This window comes from Oncorhynchus kisutch, linkage group LG15, assembly GCF_002021735.2.
Source record: "Oncorhynchus kisutch isolate 150728-3 linkage group LG15, Okis_V2, whole genome shotgun sequence".
Lineage (NCBI taxonomy): Eukaryota > Metazoa > Chordata > Actinopteri > Salmoniformes > Salmonidae > Oncorhynchus > Oncorhynchus kisutch.
In genome coordinates, this window is record NC_034188.2 from 58,644,349 (window position 1) to 58,659,512 (window position 15,164).

Consider the following 15,164-nt stretch of genomic DNA (forward strand, 5'->3'; position numbering starts at 1 on the left):
TCAACTGTGGAACCTAATATAGACAGAAGTGTGCCTTTCCAAATCATGTCCAATCAATTGAACTTACCACAGGTGGACTCCAGTCAAGTTGTGGAAACATCTTAAGGATGATCAATGGAAACAGGATGCATCTGAGCTCAATTTCAAGTCTCATAGCAAAAGGTCGGAATACTTACGTTAATATTATAAATCATAAATGTTATACATTTGTTAACATTTTAAAAAAACTGCTTTTGCTTGGTTATTATGCGGTATTGTATGTGTAGATTGATGAGGACATTTCGAATAAGGCTGTAACGTGAAAGGGTCTGAATACTTTCCGAAAGTATGTCTGGAAATGCACACACACACACACACACACACACAAACTGACGTTCTCATATTTCAATACGCTGTTACATGCAGACAACCTTCCCAGAAATGTCCTAGAGTGAAAGAGACTTTTCCGAACTTGTCTATGAATCTCCACCACCCTGAATCCTCTTAAGAAAGCAAGTCTAGCCCTCATTGGTCACGGAAAAACCATAGCCATCACCTCTATCCGTCTCATGAACTTTCTCACTTTTCAACACTCGTCTAAAGCAACATGTGAACATTGAGTTTTAATGGTGGTTTAACTGAGACTCCGGTAATGTAAAAGTTTGTTATTCTCCAAAATCAGTGCACCTGGACAAAACAAAGGTGGCATTCATCAGAGAGTTGCCTTTGTCCCGGGGCCATTAGAGCTGAGGCTCTATGACCCGGCCCTCCGGGGCCGTATGTACCATGACTGTGTGTGTGGGGCCTTAAGCTGATTAACGCTATGGCTGGATGATACTACTATAACATGGGGTGGCTAGAAGGGTATAGGGTTCAGGCAACTTCATTAAACACAACATTCTCTGTGTGTGTGTGTGTGTGTGTGTGTGCGTGCTTGCGTGCGTGCCTTTGTGTGTGTGCGCATGTGTGTGTTTGCGGTACGCTTCATAATCACTAAGAGCAGCCCACCACCATGCCTGTGCTCTAGCATTACTATGACGAAAGGTCATTCACCCACATGTCAAGTGGTACAAAAGGCAATTTCTTAACCAGAAGCACTTTTCCCCCTCGGAACCTCATTCATAGCCTCATATGAATAAAAATGATTACTCCACGGATCCCTGTAATGTAATCTCTACCTGTGCTATGGGACTGTGCCCTATTGACTTACAGTATATCATGCTATCTTTTGTAGACATAGATGAGTGCAGCTCAGGCCAGGCCATATGTGCCCATCGCTGTGTCAACACCCGGGGCTCCTTCAGCTGTGTGTGTAACCCTGGCTTTGAGCTGGGCGCTGACGGCAAACAGTGCTACCGTGAGTATACATGATCATTTACATTAGAGTCAATTAGCAGATGCTCTTCTTACCCAAAGCAACTTTACAATCAGTAAATTCAACTAAAGCAGGCAAAATCACAGTTGCGTAGCAACATAGTAGCCAATTGTTTTTTTCTGACCATGAAGAAGTCTGGTCCATCGTCGTAGGCTTATAACAAAGGTCAGGAGTAGTTAGTCCTGGTCAGGTGACATGATAAGGAAAAATATCTGACCCTAATTGTAGTATGTTCTTGTGAAGCTAATGTGTGAGTGATGGCTAATGTTTTGGTTTATTGCAAACAGATACTGTTGTTGGGTGCCAGCCTTCACTTGACTGGTTGTATCCTCCTATTTGCAGGTATTGAGATGGAGATCGTGGACAGCTGTGAGAAGAACAACGGAGGATGCTCCCACCACTGTGAACACACCACCAACGGACCCCTCTGCTCCTGTAACCAAGGATACCAACTGGCTGAGGACAGGAAGACCTGTGTGGGTAGGTACTCTCTGTTGGGTCATCATTGTTGAAGCCCAGAGTTTTTCCTGGTCAGGTCAGAAGGTAAAGAAAAACTCCTGGTTATAGTCATTCTCTGTCTCTACGATAAGTATAGAAGCAACAGATCAAACATGGGCCTTTTCTGAAACAGGTAGGGATTATTAGGACTCCAAATGCCCTTTTTCAATTTCCGTTCCAAAATGTCTTTAAATATTTTCCGTTGCGTGCCCAAATGAACAATCATCTTTTGTTGCACCTCCCCAGACAGTGATGAGTGTGAGAGTGGGGAGGCGTGCTGCAGTCAGTTCTGTAAGAACAACCCAGGGGGCTATGAGTGCAGCTGCCAGGCTGGTTATAGGCTCCATCCAGACGGCTGTGGCTGCAATGGTAAGAGGACAATACGTTGACCATTATCCACTCATTATCTAGGTCCATATTGACTCTGGATTGAGTTTACAGTATTTTATAAGACAGGGATGATTATGCATTGACAGTGTCTAAAAACTCATTGTTCTAGTTTTGATAATGGAAATAGAATACACTTGAAAAGTACTGTGTTAATTTTCAAAGTACTTCATTTTGTTCTGTGGTCTTGTCAGACATTGATGAGTGCCTGGCAGAGAGTTCTGTCTGTGAACACTACTGTGTGAACACCCCGGGGACCTACGAGTGTTTCTGCAGACTGGGCTTCCGTCTGGACCACGACCACAGAGCCTGCATCCGTGAGTACTATTTGATCATAATATTATACTGTACTATGCTATGCTATGCTATACTATACTATACTATACTATACTATACTATATACTTTAGTATTCTGTAATTTCACAGTGAATGTGTATACATTGTCTTTAAACGTGTAAACATAACTCTGAGAGACATTTGTGAGGTTTTCTAACAGCAGACTATAGTAATGATGCAATCACTTTAAGTATTCAGATGAATGTAATGTAAATGATAGTATAGTATAATACAGTATAGAATAGGTAGATGTCATGTAAATGATTGTATAGTATAGTATAATACAGTATAGTATAGTTAGATGTAATGTAAATGATAGTATAGTATAAGACAGTATAGTTAGATGTATTGTAAATTATAGTATAGTATAAAACAGTATAGTATAGTTAGATTTAATGTAAATGATAGTATAGTATAATACAGTATAGTATAGTTAGATGCAATTTAAATGATAGTATAGTATAAAACAGTATAGTATAGTTAGATGTAATGTAAATGATAGTATAGTATAATACAGTATAGTATAATTAGATGTAATGTAAATGATAGTGTAGTATAGTATAAAACAGTATAGTATAGTTAGATGTAATGTAAATGATAGTATAGTATAATACAGTATAGTATAATTAGATGTAATGTAAATGATAGTGTAGTATAGTATAATACAGTATAGTATAGTTAGATGTAATGTAAATGATAGTGTAGTATAGTATAATACAGTATAGTATAGTTAGATGTAATGTAAATGTGATCAATGTGAATGTGTTCTGAGTGTCTCCTCTCCACCTGTCTGTCTGTCCCAATGCAGCGCTGTACGACAGTGACCTGGATGACGATGAAGAGGAGGATGATGCAGATGAGGATCTGGAAGTGCACAGGTTGCCAGATCTGCTGTTCCGACGGCCCCCTCAGCTCCTGCAGTACACTGCAGCCCTGCACTCACCCTATGGTGAAGACCAGGAGGAAGAGGCACAGAGAGGGGAACTCACCCTGGTCAGCCACATAGGTAGCAAATCAGTGCTTACATACATGTCTGGTTGATGCTCAATGTGACAAATGTGGCAGAAACGGTAAATCATGCCATGGTATTACAGCACTATGTGCGTGTGTGTGTCTCAGTGTGTCTAGATGATTCCTTCGGGGATGACTGTGGTGTGAGCTGTGCTGACTGTGAGAACGGAGCAGTGTGTGGTGCAGACAGAGAACACTGTGAATGTACACCTGGATGGACTGGCGTCATCTGCAACGAGAGTAAGTCCTCTTCTCTCCCCAGCTTCTCTTATTATCACTGTAATCCTTGGAAATCATCTATCACTTGATAGAGTTTCAGTGTTATTCAGTGTCTATTATTGAGCAGGCAGTTATTTGGTTGGTTAGTCCTCGGGGTTAGGTATTTGAACCCAGATCTGGCCTGGAGACAGGCCAAGTCCACAACAGACAGAATACATCTCCCAGGCCAGGGTTGTTAGAAAGAGGCCAGAAGCCATTGTTTCACAACCAAGCATGATTATTGAGTGTCTTTGGGCTTGACCTGAACCAGGGATATAAATCTGAGTCATTTTTATACATTTAAACATCCTCCTTTGGACTAGTGTTCAAATTCACACCAAGAAGAGTTATGTTATGATGAATCCATTTTACCTGACCAGTGGGGAAGATTGAAAACGTAGCAGAGAATGGCCATTTTAGTCATCTTATTAGGTTTTCATTGTTAGCTTGGAAAGAAGACAACTACAATGTTTCCATCCTTAATGTTATTATATGCTGAGTATACAAAATATTAAGAACACCTTCCTACTATTGAGTTGCAGCCCCCCACTCCTTTTGCCCTCAGAACAGCCTCCATTTGTCGGGTCATGGACTCTCCAAGGTGTCAAAAGCGTTCCACAGGGATGCTGGCTCATGTTGACTCCAATGCTTCCCACTGTTGTGTCAAGTTGACTGGATGTCCTTTGGGTGGTGGGCCATTCTTTATACACACAGGTGTCACGCCCTGACCTTAGAGCTTTTTATGTCTCTATTTTGGTTTGGTCAGGGTGTGATTTTGGTGGGCATTCTATGTTCTTCTTTCTATGTTTTTGTATTTCTTTGTTTTTTCCAGGTATGGTTCTCAATCAGGGACAGCTGTCTATCGTTGTCTCTGATTGGGAACCATACTCAGGTAGCTTTTTCCCACAGGGTTTTTGTGGGTAGTTCATTTCTGTTTAGTGTTTTGCACCTTTCAGGACTGTTTTGGTTATTCCCTTTGTTATTTTGTTATAGTGTTCAGTTTTAATAAAGAAAGCATGAACACTTACCACGCTGAGCTTTGGTCCGATGATTCCTCTTCTTCAGACGACGAATACCGTTACAACAGGAAACTGTTGAGCGTGCAGCATTGCATTTCTTGACACAAACCTGGCACCTACTACCATACCCGATTCAAAGGAACTTAAATATTTTGTCTTGGCCATTCACCCTCTGAATGGCACACATACCCAATCCATGTCTGAATTGTCTCAAAGCTTAAAATATTTCTTTAACCTGTCTCCTCCCCTTCATCTACACTGATTGAAGTGGATTTAATGTAACAAGTGACATCAATAAGAGATCATAGTTTTCACCTGGATTTACCTGGTCAGTCTGCGGGAGGCAGAGCGTTGGGCAAGTAACCAAAAGGTTGCTGGTTCGAATTCCCGAGCCGGCAAGGTGGAAGAATCTGCAGTTCTGTCCTCGGGCAACAACAACTGCTCCATGGGCGCCGATGACGTTGATTATGGAAGCCGCTCGCACCTCTCTGATTCAGAGGGGTTGGGTTAAATCTGGAAGACACATTTTGGTTTAATGCATTCAGTTGTGCAACCGACTAGGTATCCTCTTCCCTATGTCATGGAAAGAGCAGGTGTTCATAACCTACACTCGGAAAGTATTCAGACCTATGAACTTTTTCTACATTTTGTTACGTTACAGGCTTATTATAAAATTGTTTATAAAAAAATAAATAAAGCAATCAACACACAATACCCCATAATGACAAAGTGAAAACAGGTTTTTAGATTTTCTTGCAAATGTATTAAAAATAAAATGCAGAAATACCTTTATTTACATAGATATTCAGATGCTTTGCTATGAGACTTGAAATTGAGCTCAGATCCATCCTGTTTCCATTGATCCTCCTTGAGATGTTTCTAAAACGGGAGTCCACCTGTGTTAAATTCAATTGATTGGACAGGATTTGGAAAGGCACACGCCTGTCTATAGAAGGTTCCACAGTTGACAGTGCATGTCAGAGCAAAAACCAAGCCATGGGGGTCGTACAGCTCAGAGACAGGATTGTGTTGGGGCACAGATCTGGGGAAGGGTACCAAAACATTTCAGCAGCATTGAAGGTCCCCAAGAACACAGTGGCCTCCATCATTCTTAAATGGAAGAAGTTTGGAACTACAAAGAATCTTCCTAGACCTGGCCGCCTGGACAAACTGAGCATTTGGGAGAGAAGGGCCTTGGTCAGGGAGGTGAAGTTCCTCTTGGGAGATGGGAGAACCTTCCAGAAGGACAACCATCTCTGCAGCACTCCACCAATCAAGCCTTTATGGTAGAGTGGCCAGACTGAAGCCACTCCTCAGTAAAAGGCACATGACAACCTGCTTGGAGTTTGTCAAAAGGCGCTTAAAGACTCTCCGTCCATGAGAAAGAATATTCTCTGGTCTGATGAAACCAAGATTGAACTCTTTGGCCTAAATGCTAAGCGTCATGTCTGGAGGAAATGGTGGTGGCAGCAGCATGTCTGGAGGAAACCATCCCTACGGTGAAGCATGGTGGTGGCAGCATCATGTCTGGAGGAAACCATCCCTACGGTGAAGCATGGTGGTGGCACCATCATGCTGTGGGGATGTTTTTCAGTGCAGGGACTGGGAGACTTGTCAGGATTGAGGCAAAGATGAACGGAGCAAAGTACAGAGAGATTCTTGATGAAAACCTGCTCCAGAGCACCCAGGACCTCAGACTGGGGCGAAGGTTCAGCTTCCAACAAGACAACAACCCTAAGCACACAGCCAAGACAATGCAGGAGTGGCTTCGGGACAAGTCTCTGGATGTCCTTGAGTGGCTCAGTCAGAGCCCGGAATTGAACCCGATCGAACATCTGTGGAGAGACCTGAAAATAGCTGTTCAGCAACACTCCCCATCCAACCTGACAGAGCTTGAGAGGATCTGCAGAGAAGAATGGGAGAAACTCCCCAACTACAGGTGTGCCAAGCTTGTATACCCAAGAAGACTCGAAGCTGTAATCACTGCCAAAGGGGCTTCAACAAAGAGTGCTTCAACAAAGCACAGAGTAAAGGGTCTGAATACTTATGTAAATGTGATATTTCTGTTTTTAAGTTTTAATTTATTAACAATTTATTTATCTGTTTTTGCTTTGTCATTATGGGGTATTGTGTGTAGATTGAGAAGGAAAAAAATAAAAATGTAATCCATTTTAGAATATGGCTGTAACATAACAAAATGTGGAAAAAGTCAAGGGGTCTGAATACTTTCCGAAGACACTGTATATAGACATGCTATTGCATTTTGTATGACAACATTTGTTAGATATGGGAAGGCAGTGCTGTGTATGTCTGGATACAGTGTAACCAGAGAGCAATAGAATTAAGGTAAAGATCTTTATACCAAAACGATTGCGTTTTCTGTACTGATTTTGCTCATGCCTAGCTTGCCACATTAACCATGTGGCTAAAAACATGACTAATTGCTAACTAACACATTTTCCCTCAGAGATTCATAAAATAGTTGTGCACAAGAGGTGTGACATGGAATGTTGACTGGCTTTGACTGAACCCATTTAGAAGGTCCAGCTGGGTTGTGTGTGGTAATTGCTACACAAGCCGTGTTGGATTAATGTGGGAAACGCAACAAGCTAAGACCCTCATGTGGAGAAGATAATAGAAAAGTAAAGCGTTAGAATGTCTCTCAATATCAATCTCTCTCTCTCAAATCTCTCTCTTGCTCACCCCCACCCACCCTCTCTCTCTCCCTCCCAGCTTGTCCAGTGGGGACCTATGGACAGGCCTGTAACAGCCTATGTCGTTGCCAGAACGGGGGCTCCTGTGAACCAGTAACTGGGAGGTGTGTTTGCCCACCGGGGGTGCAGGGCCAGCTCTGTGAGGACGGTAGGGACTGACACACACACACACACACACACACACACACACACACACACACACACACACACACACACACACACACACACACACACACACACACACACACACACTCCCCAGCACTCAGCCGACTGCTCCCCCACAGGGGTCCAAACACAGCACATTTTCTTCCTTGTTTCTGGCCCTTCAGTAGCCCACCACTCCTCTCCCCTCCTCCCCACTGCATGGTTTTATGTCACTCCATGTCACAGCTCCACCACGTCCAAGTCCAGACACAGACCAGTCACCTTGCCTTAAGTGGCTAATCCCATTTCATCACCCATAAGGTTAGGCACTGGCTCTGCCCTGTAGACATAGCCTGGTGCCAGATCCGTTTGTGCTGTCTCGTCAATTTGACAATGGCCATTGGAGTTTGCAAGACATCACAAACAGATTGGGGACCAAGCTACATGCTGGAAGGGCAAAATCTGGTCTAACCACATGTGCAACTCTTCTGTGTCTTGTTGACATGTTGACAGGTTGCCCACAAGGATACTTTGGGAAACACTGTAAGCGGAGGTGTAACTGCCCCAACAACGGGCGCTGCCACCGTCTCTATGGAGCCTGCCTGTGTGCCCCAGGGCTGTACGGGCGCTTCTGCCACCTGCGTGAGTACCCATATCCTCTAGACTACAGTACCCAGCAGCCACCATGACTGACATCTTAATGTAGTAGAGCAGTGTTCTTCAGCTGACATCTTGAAGATTTTGTCCTAGCTTGATTCAACTAATAAACTGAACATCAACCACCTGTTCAGTTGAATCAGGTGTCTTAGTACTGGTCTGGAACAAAATCCTGCACTGCCTAAGTGTGTCTCTTGGACCAGATTTTAGGAACACCGCAGTAGTGATAGATGAAGAAAATTATGTCGATTCACTTTCCGTAGCTTGATCCCTGATCCTAGAGTAGTAGTGAGTGTACCTTCTCTTCTCCAGCTTGTCCCAGGTGGACTCACGGTGTTGGCTGCTCTGAGGAGTGTGACTGTGATCTGGAACATTCCCTGGGCTGCCATCCCAAGAACGGGACCTGTCTGTGCAAACCTGGCCACAATGGCTCTCAGTGTCAGCAAGGTAAGCTGTTCTGGCTCAGACAATACAGTACACGGATATTGAGGTTATTGAAAAATAAAACTTACATGGTTGTCTGGATGATAGTGAAGCTCCTCCCCTGTGTGTGTGTGTGTGTGTGTGTGTGTGTGTGTGTGTGTGTGTGTGTGTGTGTGTGTGTGTGTGTGTGTGTGTGTGTGTGTGTGTGTGTGTGTGTGTGTGTGTGTGTGTGTGTGTGTGTGTGTGTGTGTGTGTGTGTGTGTGTGTGTGTGTGTCTCTCCAGAGTGTGTTCTAGGGTTCTATGGTAGTGGCTGTTGGCAGCAGTGTGACTGTACAGTTGGGGAGACCTGTGACCCTAGGAGTGGAGAGTGCGCCCGGAGGTGTCCTGCAGGGCTCCATGGGAACTTGTGTCAGCTGGGTGAGCCAATCCCCCTGTGGAGGAGACTCCCCAACCACAATGCATGTACCTAGGGACAGGAGTGTTTCCTGGTCCGTTCAGGTACAACTCCTGACCTTACATTCTGAGAGAGCACCTTTGTATTGTTCCCTCATGCATGTGGAAATATTAATGGGTGTGTGAGTGTGTTAGCGCCTGTGTGCTTGTACGTACATGTGTGTGTGTGTGTGTATTAGTTTGCTCAAAAGGTTTCAATTGTGTTCCTCTTCTGGCAGCTTGCTCTACAGACCAGTGAACCGTTTCAGTGGCTTTCGTCTCTCCTTTGCTCCAGAGATAGTAAAGAACGTTCAGGAGCTCTGTTTAAATCATAACTCGGTCTCCCTACAGACTGGCCAAGATAACATGGACGGGTTATTTTAGACCTAATGCATCGTCCAGACCTCCAGGAGGGTCCCTTTATTAAAGCAAACAAATCATCCATCTCTTTAGGGTTTTGTTTCGCTTTGAATTGACATGAGGTTGTGAGAAGTGGCCATGCAACATCAGTTCACTTTGAGCTCACCTTGCTACTGCACACGATCCCAGTGAGGGAGATACACAGGAAATGAAAAAAGGTTTGTGTAACCCTTTCTCTCTGTCTCTCTCTCCCTCCATCATTCCGTCCTCTGTGTATCTGTATGTAGCCTGCAGTGCTGGTCAGTTCGGGGAGAACTGCCGCCGGACATGTGTGTGTGGAGGAGAACCCTGTGACCCCATGACAGGAGAGTGTATCTGCCCTGTTGGGAAGACAGGAAAGGCCTGTCAACAAGGTAGTTAGAATGCTTCATAACTCATTATTTCATACCTGTATTACTGTTCAAATGTATTATTACTCATTATCATACTGTATTTATATTTCACTTAAATCTCATACTGTTTCTTCCATATTGTACCTCACTGTTTTTCAAATCTGGGGATCTACATTCAAACAGTACAGTACAGTCGTGGCCAAAAGTTTTGAGAATGACACAAATATAAATTTTCACAAAGTTTGTTGCTTCAGTGTCTTTAGATATTTTTGTCAACTGAAGTATAATTCCAAGCATTTCATAAGTGTCAAAGGCTTTTATTGACAATTACATGAAGTTGATGCAGAGTCGATATTTGCAGTGTTGACCCTTCTTTTTCAAGACCTCTGCAATCCGCCCTGGCATGCTGTCAATTAACTTCTGGGCCACATCCTGACTGATGGCAGCCCATTCTTGCATAATCAATGCTTGGAGTTTGTCAGAATTTGTGTGTTTTTGTTTGTCCACCCGCTTCTTGAGGATTAACCACAAGTTCTCAATGAGATTAAGGTCTGGGGAGTTACCTGGCCATGGACCCAAAATATCTATGTTTTGTTCCCCGAGCTACTTAGTTATCACTTGCCTTATGGCAAAAGTGCTGGAAAAGGCATTGTTCGTACCAAACTGTTCCTGGATGGTTGGAAGAAGTTGCTCTCGGAGGATGTGTTGGTACCATTCTTTATTCATGGCTGTGTTCTTAGGCAAAATTGTGAGTGAGCCCACTCCCTTGGCTGTGAAGCAACCCCACACATGAATGGTCTCAGGATGCTTTACTGTTGGCATGCGTGCAGATGCACTCACACCTGCCTTCTGCCATTCCTGAGCAAACTCTGTAGTGGTGGTGTCCCGATCCCGCAGCTGAATCAACTTTAAGAGACGGTCCTGGCACTTGCTGGACTTTCTTGGGCGCCCTGAAGCCTTCTTCACAACATCTGAACCGCTCTCCTTGAAGTTCTTAATGATCTGATAAATGATTGATTTAGGTGCAATCTTACTGGCAGCAATATCCTTGCCTGTGAAGCCCTGTGCAAAGCAATGATGTCGGCACTTGTTCCCTTGCAGGTAACCATGGTTGACAGAGGACGAACAATGATTCCCAGCACCACCCTCTTTTTGAAGCTTCCAGTCTATTGTTCAAACTCAATCAGCATGACAAAGTGATCTCCAGCCTTGTCCTCGTCAACACTCACACCTGTGTTAACGAGAGAATCACTGACATGATGTCAGCTGGTCCTTTTGTGGCAGGGCTGAAATGCAGTGGAAATGTTTTTTGGGGATTCAGTTCATTTGCATGGCAAATAGGGACTCTGCAATTAATTGCAATTCATCTGATCACTCTTCATTCTGGAGTATATGCAAATTGCCATCATACAAACTGAGGCAGCAGACTTTGTGAAAATTAATATTTGTGTCATTCTCAAAACTTTTGGCCACGACTGTAGTATTGGAAGACATCGGTCCACCAATCAGACCTGCTCTTCATCTATTTTAAACCTTTGACCTGAAGTCAGTTAAACTATGTGGTCTTGATGGTCATACAACTCAATTAGGGCTTATCCTGACCAAATGGCCTGACCACCAAAACTGGTCAATAGCTATAGCCCTGAGTTTTCCCTCCCCCCGTAGACTGCCCAGAGGGATTATGGGGGTTGAAGTGCCAGTTCCTATGTAGAGCGTGTGATAACGGAGCTTCCTACAACAAGCAGACAGGAGTCTGTAACTGCAACCCTGGGTACACAGGACAACTCTGTCAGACTGGTGAGGGAAACAAATAAACGGAGATAGCCTTCAGTCTTGCTAAAGTGAGGATCGAAAGGAAAGAGACTGCGAGGGAGAAAGACCTTAAGATAATACTGTGTTATATTTCACCCGGACTATTCCTCTGCTCAACAGTGTGTCCAACAGGGTCCTATGGGCCAGGCTGTATGAGCACCTGTGTCTGTCACCCTGATGCCAGCTGTGACCATGTCACCGGACACTGCATCTGTCCCCCAGGCCGAACAGGACACGTCTGCACTAAGCGTAAGCACCCTGACTCTCACCGATATGTCAGTCACACACACACACACACACACACACACACACACACACACACACACACACACACACACACACACACATACACATACACACATACACACATACACACACACAGTAGTTTTCTTTACCAACCTGTGTGTGTGTGTGTGTCTCCACAGCCTGTGAGGAGGGGTCCTGGGGCTCTGGGTGCTCCAACAGGTGCCAGTGTGCAGACCGAGCCCTGAGTTGTGATGCTGTGACTGGACGCTGTGTGTGTGAGCCTGGCTTCACTGGAGACCACTGTGAACAGAGTAAGACATTTCTTTGGAAATACTGCCATCTTTAGGTAATACACTGTAACACATCTTTGGACCAGATCAAATCAAATGTTATTGGTCACATACACACATTTAGCAGATGTTATTGCAGGTGTAGCGAAATGCTTGTGTTTCAAGCAAGTGTTCTACAGATGTAGGATCTTCATTTTATCACTCTTTTGTTGCTGAGAATTTTCCGGTACCACAGGAAATGCAGATGAGCTTTGTGATTGACATAAATTCACTGAAAACCCACACTAACACACGATTATATTAATAATATTGCACTTTTCATGTAGCTTACTTTTGGCCAGCTAATAGTCTAACCATCAATCAAGCAAAATTAGGGACTAAACGTTAATATCCCGTTATTTGCCGTGACAAAAAACATGTCCTCACAGCAGCAAATGTGTATATATTCTGGCTAGTGATATCTCTGTCTGATGTTGTCCATGTGTCTCTACCATGTTCCCCCAGAGTGTGTGGAGGGCAGCTATGGTTTGGGCTGTGCCCTGGACTGTCAGTGTCAGCAGGGGGCTCTGTGTGACCATGTGAGTGGAGCCTGCACCTGCTCCTCTGGATGGACTGGAAGCTTCTGTGAGAAAAGTAAGTGAAAAGTGTCACCAAATATTTAGGTAGCCTAGCGTGTTGGGCCAGTAACCAAAACGTCGGTCACTAACCAAATTTTATCTCTCTAAAATAAAATAAAATGACCTTACATTATATTTAAAACAAAATCATGCCTGTCTTTTCACTAGCCCATGTCATGGTAAAATAATACAAAATAATAGCTCTCTATTTCACGGTGCGTTTTTAATTAAAAAGTTGCTTCAGAGGAATTTCTGAACATTTAAATATCGCGTTTTGAAATCAAACCCTTCATTTATAGGGTGACAGGTAGCCTAGCGGTTAAGAGTGTTGGGCCAGTAACCGAAAGGCTGCTACTTCAAATCCCCAAGCCGATGAGGTGAAAAAATCTGTCAATGTGCCCTTGAGCATGGCACTTAACCCTAATTGTGCCTGTAAGTTGCTCTGGATAAGCGTGTCTGTTAAATGAACTTATACCAGGCTGTAAAATAAAGCGTAATGAAAGTTCAAGTAGTTCAAGTAGAGAAACCACTCAGAATTCACAAACCACCACCCAGTTCTGTGACTAGTGTAACAATATACAGCTAGCTATACAACAGACCTCTACACGGAGGAGAGATGGACAATGAATCTGGTGTCAAGCTGTCTGAAGCGCTTCGATTAAATATGAGTAAGTAATAAACTTCTGTTGTGGGACTATTGTCAGTGGTGGAAATAGTACCCAATTGTCATACTTGAGTAAAAGTAAAGATTCCTTAATAGAAAATGACTCAAGTAAAAGTGAAAGCCACCCAGTAAAATACTACTTTGATTAAAAGTCTAAAAGTATTTGGTTTTAAATATACTTAAGTATCAAAAGTAAAAGTGAAAATAATTTCAAATTGCGTATATATAGCAAACCACACATTTGGTTTTGTTATTTACGGATAGCCAGGGGCACACTCCAACATGCAGACATAATTTACAAACAAAGCATTTGTGTTTGTGTGTCTGCCAGATCAAAGGCAGTAGGGATGACCAAGGATGTTCTCTTTATAAGTGTGTGAATTGGACCATTTTCCTGTCCTGCTAAGCATTCACAATGTAGCGAGTACTTTTGGGTGTCAAGGAAAATGTATGGAGTAAAAAGTACATTATTTTCATTCGGAATGTTTATTTTTTATTTTTTTATTTCACCTTTATTTAACCAGGTTGGCTAGTTGAGAACACCTTTATTTAACCAGGTAGGCTAGTTGAGAACACCTTTATTTAACCAGGTAGGCTAGTTGAGAACACCTTTATTTAACCAGGTAGGCTAGTTGAGGACAAGTTCTTATTTACAACTGCGACCTGGCCAAGATAAAGCATAGCAGTTCGACATGTATAACAACACAGAGTTACACATGGAATAAACAAACATACAGTCAATAATACAGTAGAAAAAGTCTATATACACTGTGTGCAAATGAGGTAAGGCAATAAATAGGCCACTGTGGCGAAGTAATTACAATATACCAATTAAACACTGGAGTGATTGATGTGCAGAAGATGAATGTGCAAGTAGAGATACTGGGGTGCAAAGGAGCAAGATAAATAAATACAGTATGGGGATGAGGTAGTTGGATGGGCTATTTACAGATGGGCTATGTACAGGTGCAGTGATCTGTGAGCTGCTCTGACAGCTGGTGCTTACAGCTAGTGAGGGAGTTATGAGTCGCCAGCTTTAGTGATTTTTGCAGTTCGTTCCAGTCATTGGCAGCAGAGAACTGGAAGGAAAGGCGGCCAAAGGAGGAATTGTCTTTGGGGGTGACTAGTGAGACATACAGTTGAAGTCGGAAGTTTACATATACTTTGTTTGGAGTCATTAAAACTAGTTTTTCAACCACTCCACTAATTTCTTGTTAACAAACTATAGTTTGACAAGTCGGTTAGGACAACTACTTTGTGCATGACAAGTAATTTTTCCAACAATTGTTTACAGACAGATTATTTCACTTATAATTCATTATATCACAATTCCAGTGGGTCAGAAGTTTACATACACTTAGTTGACTATGCCTTTACACAGCTTGGAAAATTCCAGAAAATGATGTCATGGCTTTAGAAGCTTCTGATAGGCTAATTGACATCATTTGAGTCAATTGGAGGTGTACCTGTGGATGTATTTCAAGGCCTACCTTCAAACTCAGTGCCTCTTTGCTTGACATCATGGGAAAATCAAATGAAATCAGCCAAT

At 43.1% G+C, this 15,164-nt stretch overlaps 1 protein-coding gene across 1 annotated transcript in view; it reads left to right on the top strand.

Annotated features, from left to right (window-relative positions):
* Positions 1–15,164, top strand: part of LOC109905593 (multiple epidermal growth factor-like domains protein 6) — an 83,928-nt gene that overhangs the window by 46,835 nt on the left and 21,929 nt on the right. The window contains exons 9-22 of the mRNA XM_020503053.2: positions 1,214–1,336; positions 1,697–1,834; positions 2,099–2,221; positions 2,434–2,556; positions 3,384–3,581; positions 3,695–3,826; positions 7,597–7,725; positions 8,235–8,363; positions 8,691–8,825; positions 9,085–9,219; positions 9,882–10,007; positions 11,919–12,047; positions 12,224–12,355; positions 12,839–12,967. Of these exons, the coding sequence (XP_020358642.1) occupies positions 1,214–1,336; positions 1,697–1,834; positions 2,099–2,221; positions 2,434–2,556; positions 3,384–3,581; positions 3,695–3,826; positions 7,597–7,725; positions 8,235–8,363; positions 8,691–8,825; positions 9,085–9,219; positions 9,882–10,007; positions 11,919–12,047; positions 12,224–12,355; positions 12,839–12,967 (1,881 nt within the window). The remainder of the gene's footprint in view (positions 1–1,213; positions 1,337–1,696; positions 1,835–2,098; positions 2,222–2,433; positions 2,557–3,383; positions 3,582–3,694; positions 3,827–7,596; positions 7,726–8,234; positions 8,364–8,690; positions 8,826–9,084; positions 9,220–9,881; positions 10,008–11,918; positions 12,048–12,223; positions 12,356–12,838; positions 12,968–15,164) is intronic.